The 9,028-nt window shown below is 33.4% G+C and overlaps 2 protein-coding genes and 1 pseudogene across 3 annotated transcripts; 1 reads left to right on the plus strand and 2 right to left on the minus strand.

Annotated features, from left to right (window-relative positions):
* Positions 1–778: 778 nt before the first annotated feature.
* LOC143535554 (calcium-dependent protein kinase SK5-like) lies at positions 779–3,771 on the minus strand. Of its 2 annotated transcripts, XM_077029778.1 has the most exons (4): positions 3,328–3,771; positions 2,916–3,010; positions 1,229–2,245; positions 779–1,147 (listed from the first exon to the last, which is right to left on the minus strand). In XM_077029778.1, exons 1-3 carry the CDS (start codon positions 3,452–3,454, stop codon positions 2,171–2,173), a joined length of 297 nt encoding a protein of 98 aa, XP_076885893.1. In that variant the 5' UTR covers positions 3,455–3,771; the 3' UTR covers positions 779–1,147; positions 1,229–2,170. The 2 variants fall into 2 exon arrangements, 1 of the variants encoding a protein (XP_076885893.1); XR_013135728.1 differs by lacking the exon at positions 779–1,147 and having other exon boundaries at positions 1,246–2,245; positions 3,081–3,771.
* Positions 3,772–6,176: 2,405 nt separating this feature from the next.
* On the plus strand, positions 6,177–7,358 carry LOC143535553 (uncharacterized). Its single transcript, XM_077029777.1, has 2 exons — positions 6,177–6,514; positions 6,611–7,358. Exons 1-2 carry the CDS (start codon positions 6,185–6,187, stop codon positions 7,145–7,147), a joined length of 867 nt encoding a protein of 288 aa, XP_076885892.1. The 5' UTR covers positions 6,177–6,184; the 3' UTR covers positions 7,148–7,358.
* Positions 7,359–7,725: 367 nt separating this feature from the next.
* LOC143535584 (calcium-dependent protein kinase 1 pseudogene) lies at positions 7,726–8,341 on the minus strand (annotated as a pseudogene).
* Between the last annotated feature and the right edge of the window lie 687 nt (positions 8,342–9,028).

Consider the following 9,028-nt stretch of genomic DNA (forward strand, 5'->3'; position numbering starts at 1 on the left):
GTTGGCTTTAGAGTTTTGTTTGGGAGTTCTCCCAGGAAACCATACCACCGGCTGCCAATTGACAGACGTTATGCCGTCACGAGCATAACTCTTTGGCGTAACACACGGTCGAACTAAAACTCAGATAGGCTCGGGATTCGAACTGACAACCTCGCAAGACTTAGCTCAAATCCTTCATTGCCAATGATATACTCAAAGTGTCACAAGTGTAGATCGAACTTGGGTCTCCATTGGAGAACCCAGGTTTCCTACCACTAAGTCACAAGTGGGGGATTACTCATGTTTATTTATTAACAACATAAGAATGTTTTGTGTTTGTTAATATTTTAAATACGCATAAATGAGTGAACATAAGCAGACTTAAGTGAATTAACATTAACGAACAATGAAACTAACATGTTTTTGGTCATTTGATCAGTTCCATAATTGATTGCCCGGTACGTGGTTCTATATTTGATTTGTGGGTGGTTTGCTTCATAGGTAGATGTTTGATGTGCTAATTAGTATTGTTAATAAACAACAAATAAATTTAAATAAATATGTAAAAGAACACAATAGGGGTTGTAAATGAACAGAAAGTTCAACGAACCATTTGGTGGGAAATTAATTTACATGCATTCATTTATTTAAAGGAATGAACTTGGACAGGGGTTTTGTTCGTGCATGTTTGGTAATATGTTCATTTATGTTCATTAGTTAAATGTTTGTTTTTATAATTTTATAATATTTTATTTGTAATAACCAACCTAACATTTAAATTTATAATTTTATTGTTTATGTTCAGTTAGTTACGTTAATTCTTGTTTTATAAAGTCTCGTTTTAACTAACAAGTCTAACTTGTAATTCATTAACGGTATGAAAATAAAACCACCAATTGGGGGATGCTAATGTTAATGGTTAGTATTATCTCAAGTTCTTGACTTCGTATCTAATTAAGGTGATTATGTCTAATGTTTTGGATCAAGAATGTTGGTTTTTTTTTCCTTTTTTTGTTTCTTAATATAATATATGTTTGTTTGTGTTCGTGAACCGTTCATGAACAAATCCAATTTTTAATGAACGAACGTGAACAAAATTTTACCTTCGATAGCGTTCGTGAACAGTTCTTGAACAAGTTTAATGTTAACCAGACAAAGATGAACACGGCTTCGCTCGGTTCGGTTCGTTTACAACCCTAAATACACATAAACGGTCGAGCATTCATGGATGCAAATGAACAAACAAGACTTTTGTTCATGTTTGTTCGTTTATTAAAATAAATAGTACTTCTTTTGTTCATGTTCGTCCATCTATTAAATCAACGAACATAAATGAACTTTTTGCCAAATGGTTCACAAACGGTTCACTGAATGTTTGATTCATTACATGCCTAGACTTAGATTGCTTGAATTACTACCGAAGATTTACTAATGTAGTTACTACCGTGTTAATGAGGTTAGCATTCAAGTTTATATTGATGTTAATAGTGAACAAGAGTTCTACTGAATCTAGTTTCAGCTTAATCAAGTTTGTGGTAAAGAGCCAAGTTACCACCGAGCAAGAGTAATTAATACCGAACATGCAATTGATACTAAACACTTACCACTAACAAGGTGAAGTAAAAAAGCATATTGATGACGACCATGTTAATGAGATTTAGTAATTATCTCATAACATTGTAAAAAAATGAAGAAACAAGACTATTCAAATAGGTATATTTAATTTAAAGGTATAGTTTCATAATTATATTTAAGGACTTGGAGTCTACAAATACTAATTTCTACAATGGAGCTTAGGTGTGTCCTATGAAACCAAAAAGTTGTCATGAGTTTCTAAACAACATTACGGCTTGGACTCTTATATTGTTGATTATTACAAGTCTAGAATATGATCGAGTTCTTAGATAAAATGTTCATTATGCGAAGATGAATGGTTAAGAGTAAAAGAAAATTTAATTGTTGTATTATCATGAGATTTTTATATCCTTATCAGTTTTATAATCACAAACACACCATCCCAGGTGTCTCTACATATGGTGTCATGGTTTGAGAATGAGTGATCTTGTTCTCTACATATGGTGTCTCTACATATTTCATACTCACAAGCATGTTGAAACTCATGGAAACTAGTGGTATGAGTGCTTCCATCTTTATCATAGTATAAGAAAACCACAAACAAATGATTTTCTTATTATAAATCATTCGCATTCAACGTTCTAGCAACGAATTCTCGATAATCAGTTGTTATGTTACCGTCCCCATGTGCCTGAGACAACATTTAAGCAAGGTAGACCGTGAGATTTAATATTTTGTCCAGTTTTTATATGCCATAATACTTGGAAAAATCACGAAATTGGACGAGTTTAACAAACAAATTTACCAAAATAAACATTGGACTTAAATGAACTTTCTCATAAGCAATGGCTCTGTCCACACATAGTGTAGCACACCTATGAGGTGGATGAATGAGATCACAACTCGTCTCCTCCTAAAAATTACTGATGGTGACTAATACAAAACTTTACTCGTCCACCTTATAACGTAAATTATGTCCATCTAACTAGATAAACCAACAAAAATATGTAATGTTATAATTTTAAAAATACTAATTTATATTTTTACACTGTTTAATTTCTTTTAAACTCTACTCTTAATTTATATATATATATTTATTTAGTAACCGAATATTTGTTTACTATTTTAAGTTAAGAAAAAATTTATAAATAACTTTATTTAGTACAAAATCGATTTTATTATGAAAAAATATAGGTGAAGATAGGTGATGGCGTAAGAATGTATGGATTTGTAAGAATGTTTGTAGGTTTACACACAAAAAATGTGGTTTTAAATGATGATTGTATATTTGACACGACAGTTGTTGGTTCATGTTTATGGATGTTTCAAGCTAGCTTTATCATCAAAGATTATCTACTAACCATTTTCTTTAGCTTATCCAAGGCTGAAAACTGCATCACACAGCTATCTGAGTCAAGAGGTTTGTTCGGGGCCTGACTATCAAACCAATGATGACCTGAAGAAAAATTAAAATTAAACAGAGTTAAATTTTTTTCATGAAGAAGCATATGATTTATAATACTAACATAAAACTTCATGTGTTGTTAGACGTTTTTTGGGGTCTCGAACAAGCATTCTTCTCACTAGATCCTTCGCGCCATCAGAAATGTTGGGCCAAGGATAAGATGAAAAATCAAGAACCCCATGGAGGATCTGTTCAAATATTCCTTGTGTTGTTTCAATAATAAGAATAAAAGCCTTTTTAGTAACTAATTGTAAAATTTTATATTAAAGTTGCAAAATATATATAACTTCACATATTTAACTACTCACCAGCCCAAAACGGAGGAACACCGCTTAGTAAAATGTAAATGATAACCCCGACACTCCAAACATCCACTTCAGGACCATAATTCCTTTTCAAGACTTCTGGTGCAACATAATACGGGCTTCCTGTCATGTCATGAAATGATTCACCTATAAAAAAAATACTCGCGTCTATCAATCAAAACTTTATATAATTTGAAAGTAAGAGACATTCTATGCCTAACCAATTTTAAGTAAAGAATACGAGAACTAAATAAACACATTAACATGTTATTTTAAGTTTTAATAGTGACACATAAAATGGTTATGTAATTCTGTAACAACCTCATGTTTTCTCTTCAATTAATTATCATGTGCACTTAAAATTAGTTATGTATTGAGTATGCTTCCATATAAAGTAATTTAATGTATACTTGGCTTAAAGAAAACCGAAAATCCAAAGTCAATAACTTTAAGGGGGGTGTTCGTTACGTCGGAATTCAACGGATTTGGGGGGAATTGGAATTTAGATTCCTTTCCGCCTTTTGTTCGGTTGGTAAATAAGAAAGAAGGGAATTGGATTAGATTCCAGCTGGAATTTAGATTCCTTTCCGCCTTTTCATCGTTCTCTTCCACCTCTCCTGCTGTATGTTCTCTGTACCATTATCTCATGTTTCCGCTTAATTTCTCTTGATCTGTACACTTCGATAATTTCTCTGAAGTGCTTAATTACAAATTGCATGTTTCTTAAAAATATGTACCAGTAGCTCATGTTTGTAGACTATTTAAATTATTATTAAAATTGTAATAATTATTAAAAAGAAACAATAATTATTATTACCAGTAACTCATGTTTGTAGACCATTTACCATTTTAAACAATAATAATAATTTAAAATTTTAGATATATTGTTTCTTAAAATTAAAATTGTAAGTAATCGATCTGTACAATTCATATGAGCGTGCTTAATTTCTCTATTATCAGATTTAGTTACATAGGCTTAATTTTGATAACTAAATGCAGGTTTAGTAGGTAGCAGCATATGTATAGTTAATTGATTGAGTGTGTGTTTGGTTATGTTGATGTGAATGAGTTTTGTAGAGATGGATTCATGTTTTCATACTTTTTAATAGTTAACTGACTGAGTGTGTGAATTTTGTAGAGATTTAATTTAAATCCATTGTGCGTTCGACTGTTTGTAATGTTTAAATAGGAAATGGCCCGACTTAGTTTAACAACTCGCAAACATAAGCAACGGAGGAGATTGATTTTGACATGGTGGAACCAACTTATTAAAACTGTTTCGTTGTTTATACTATCCCTTTACATGGTGATAGTCAAATACAAAAGGGATAAACCACGTATTGGATACTCTTCATCAAAAATAGATCGCTATTCAATATTGTATAAGGTTGTTTTTAAGAGTGACAGGATGGCTATATCCCAAATTAGGATGAATCGAGCGTGTTTCATTAAGTTGTGTGACATGCTTAACGAATTTGGAGGGTTAAAACCAAATAAGAATATGGACATTGATGAACAAGTAGCCATCTTCCTTCACATTATAGCTCATAATGTTAAAAATCGGGTCGCCATATTTCGTTTTCATCGTTCGGGAGATACAATTAGTGGATGTGTTTCTCGAGTTTGCAATGCGGTGATTAGATTGCATACACACTTGCTTAAGAAACCAGAACCTGTTTCCGAGGATTCTACTGATCAAAGGTGGAAATGGTTTAAGGTATTATGTAATCTTTATAACTTATTATGGTATACTTACATTAGGAAATAGAAATGTATAATAACACTTTCTATTGTATTTTTGGGTTTTAGAATTGTTTAGGAGCTTTAGATGGAACATACATAAAATGCTTAGTACCTAATGCGGAGAAGCCTAAATACAGAACAAGAAAGGGAGAGATTGCTACGAACGTGTTAGGTGTTTGTTCACAAGATATGCAATTTATATTTGTGTTACCGGGTTGGGAAGGATCGGCGGCCGATGGTAGAGTCCTACGAGATGCTCTTTATAGGCCACATGGATTGAAAGTTACAAGGCCGGGTATGTGTGTATGTAATCATTAGGTGTATACAGAAAAAGTTAGTAACTGAAGTTGTTGGGTGTTTATTGATTATAATTGTATTTTTAGGTTATTATTTGGTAGACGCGGGTTACACAAATGGAGAAGGTTTTCTCGCCCCTTATAGAGGTCAAAGATATCATTTAAACAATTGGCGTGATGGATACCAACCCACTACCTCAAAAGAATTGTTTAACATGAAACATTCATCTGCAAGAAATGTTATTGAAAGATGCTTTGGTATTTTGAAGGCAAAGTGGGGAATCTTGAGAGACCACTCATATTATCCTATTAACCAAAAGAATAGGATCATAATGGCATGTTGTCTCCTCCATAATTTTATAAAAAGGTAAATGCCAATAGATTCAATTGAGACCACACATATGGATGATGAAGGAATGGGAGATCTTGGAGATGGAGATGGAGATGGAGATGAGGATAATATAACTCACATCAAGACTTCAAATGAGTGGACAACATTTAGAAACAATCTAGCCCAAAGCATGTTTGACTTTTGGAGTGCTACCAATTAATCAAGAATGTCTTTTGAAGACATCGATTATTAAACTAGTTGTTTATGCTATTTTTTATTGGTTATGCTACTTTATGTTCTACTATTTGCATTTCTTCATATGTATCGTGTTTTTTTTGGTAATTGGGATGTACTTGATGTCATGCTTAATGCAAAATATAGTTTGGGTTTGGTCTATATTTTTAAATTTCACAGATTGATGAACAAGTATAGGAATTTTTTAATATAGACGCTGCTTTTTTACCCATTTTTAGTTTTTTTTCCAACAGGAATGACGAGCAATAATAGAACATATCATGGGTGGAGTAGTGATGAAGATGCAAAGCTTGTTGAGGCTTTGATAAACATGGTTAACATGGGGGGATTTAGATCTGATAATGGCTTTAGAAGTGGATATTTACAACATCTTGAAGCATCCTTGAAAGAATCACTTCCTGGATCGGGCATTTTGGGTAAACCCCATATTGAATCAAGGATTAAAACGATGAAGAGAGATTGGCAAGTCGTTTATGATATGCTAAAAACTAGTGGATTTGGTTACAACAAAGAACTTAATTGTGTAACCACTAATGCTCCCGGTGTATGGGAGTCCTATATTGAGGTACATGCTAGTTTTTATGCTATTAACGTTTTTATATTTGGCTAATCGAAAAGGTATTAATGTTTTTATTTTTATTTTACTCTTATCATGTGAAAGAGTCATAGAAATGCGAGTAAATGGCAAAACAAAAGGCTTCCTCACTATGAAGAATTGTGTGTGATATTTGGAAAAGATCAAGCTGAAGGGAACAAAGCCAAAAGTGCGGTTGAGATGGAACAAGAGGTCAACGTGGAAGAACAAGAAAGCCGAGGGGATGATGATCTTGATGAGCATAACCATAATGATGGTAGCAATTCAAGTTTTCAAGTTGAAGAGACTTCAAGTGGTTGTACCAAGAAGAGGATACGCATGAAGCAATCTCATGATTTCCTTGACGCGGTTAATTTATTTGCTGACCGTCTTAAGGAAACCTCTTCCGCATTGAGTGCCAAAATGAGTGAAGATATAAAATTTGAACTTGACTTGAAAAAGAAAACTATGATGCTGCCTTCAGAGCTTTCAAAAATGACATCTTTGACTCAATTGGACAGGTTTAGGGCAGTTGAAAAAATAAAAGGTGACAACGTGATGACCTTTTGGAGTTTGGATGAAGAAGAACGAGAGGCTTGGGTGAGGTTTTTGTTGTCTGGGTAAGTTTGATGAACAAATGAAGAAAATTGGTTGAAGAATTTATCGTCGTGTTTAAACTTGTAGTCGTTTGTCAGATTAACTTCCTGTAGTGTGTTGAAAAATGTTAATCGTATGTTTTGTACTTCTATTTCGCACTTTGGATGATATGTCTGATGGTTTTTAATTTTACTAAACTTATTTTGGTTGATTCATTTTTAATTTAGAAGTGTTACATCACCAGGTATGTCATTGGTTCATTATATAAGTGTTGCATGCACAAGTAGTTGTTGGTGATTGCAGGTTCTTTGTCAATCTTTAGCATTTGCATTGCATGACATGTTTCTTCTGTTTCTGTATTGGTAGAGTAGAGGGTGGGGTAGGGTAGGGGGTGGGTGGGTGGGGGTGGAGGTACGGGTGTGGATGATATTACTAAAATAGTTTTTTTTAATATTTGAGTTTTAGAATTATATATATTTTTTATTTTAAGGACAATTTTGTCTATGTAGGTATTTTACATTCCAATTCCATTGACAAATATATGAAAAGAACATATTTGGAATTTCAAAAGAATCCATTACATTCCAATTCCAATTCCAATTCCGTCAAATTCCACGAACCGAACGGCCCCTAAGATGAGCATTCTCCCTCTTATACACAAGCAAAAAATTCTCGGGCTTTAAATCTCGATGCATAACACCCAAAAAATGAAAAGCCTCCACAACCCCAACAATAGTTCTAGTAAGTTCAGCCACCTTTCTTTCGGTATAATTCTATTACGGAGATCACCACCCGTACACAATTCCATAACAAGATGAACCGCTATAGCATCTTCATACTGTCCTTTAATTGAAATAACATTAGGATGCTCAACTAAATGATGCATTATTTGAATTTCCCGTCTCACACATTCCACATCATTATTGGTCAATAACTTCGTTTTCGCAATCGATTTACATGCGTATAAATCACCACTACCTTTGTCTTTACAAAGAAACACTTCACCGTACCTCCCTTGACCTATTTTTTCGCCTAAAGTGAATAAATCTTTCAAGTTCCAGCTTTTTTTTGCAAGACAGAATTGGTACGAAGCCTAGCACTCGTAACCTTTTTGGTTTCCTTGTGCTTGGTTGATTCTTGTTCTTGTTTCTCGGTTCTGGGATTTTTATTTGTACATGTGGTTTGTGTTGGACAAACAATGGTGGTTGTTCTTGCTTCTTTTTAGGTTCTACGATCTTCATTTCTTCAAGTGGCTTGTGTTGGATAGACAATAGCGGTTGTTCTTGTTTCTTTCCGGGTTCTAGGATCTTCATTTCTTCAAGTGGTTTGTGTTGGATAGACAATAGCGGTTGTTCTTGTTTCTTTCCGGGTTCTGGGATCTTTATTTGTTCAGGCGGTTTATGTTGGACGGACAATGGTGGTGGTTGTTCTTTAGCTTCTTCTCATTTTTGTGAAAAGTTTAATCCAACACAAGTATTCCCCATCTAGCCCCGCAATCAGTTTCACTACACTTGCTCGCTAAAACAAAGATCTATTAGCCAAAAAAAGCTAATAAAAAAACACCCTATTCACCAAACAATGAATGACAACAATAATGTAAGAATTTTGATATTTAATTATACGAACATGATAAGTGATAAATAACCAATCTATTCATAGAAAAAATGACATCTCATAGTTTCTTACGATATCAATATTTGTTCATATCAGAGCCAAATGAACCAAACAAATTAACGGTACTAACTAGGTAGCCATGACAAATAAAATATAAATGATGCTGGGATATTCCAACAGTTTTGTCTTGCGGGTGATAAGGTAGATAGATTCCAGAGAGTAAAATGGTTTCAACTAATCAATGGTTTCAATAATATACATCAACTAACTAACAAAGTTAGTTAAATCAGTTAC

Source organism: Bidens hawaiensis, unplaced genomic scaffold (genome assembly GCF_021521415.1).
Source record: "Bidens hawaiensis isolate Kalapana, Puna unplaced genomic scaffold, B.hawaiensis_p1.1 tig00010569_1, whole genome shotgun sequence".
Lineage (NCBI taxonomy): Eukaryota > Viridiplantae > Streptophyta > Magnoliopsida > Asterales > Asteraceae > Bidens > Bidens hawaiensis.

Bases quoted from the DNA above. Each gene is read 5' to 3' on its own strand.
- LOC143535554 (XM_077029778.1), bottom strand. From the start codon at position 3,454: ATGACAGGAAGCCCGTATTATGTTGCACCAGAAGTCTTGAAAAGGAAT. The intron at 3,011-3,327 runs GTGAGTAGTTAA...ATTTTTCTTCAG, and splicing joins TGTTCCTCCGTTTTGGGCTG to GTCATCATTGGTTTGATAGT. The intron at 2,246-2,915 runs GTTAGTAGATAA...ATGTTGTCTCAG, and splicing joins TGGATAAGCTAAAGAAAATG to GCACATGGGGACGGTAACAT.
- LOC143535553 (XM_077029777.1), top strand. From the start codon at position 6,185: ATGACGAGCAATAATAGAACATATCATGGGTGGAGTAGTGATGAAGAT. The intron at 6,515-6,610 runs GTACATGCTAGT...ATCATGTGAAAG, and splicing joins TATGGGAGTCCTATATTGAG to AGTCATAGAAATGCGAGTAA.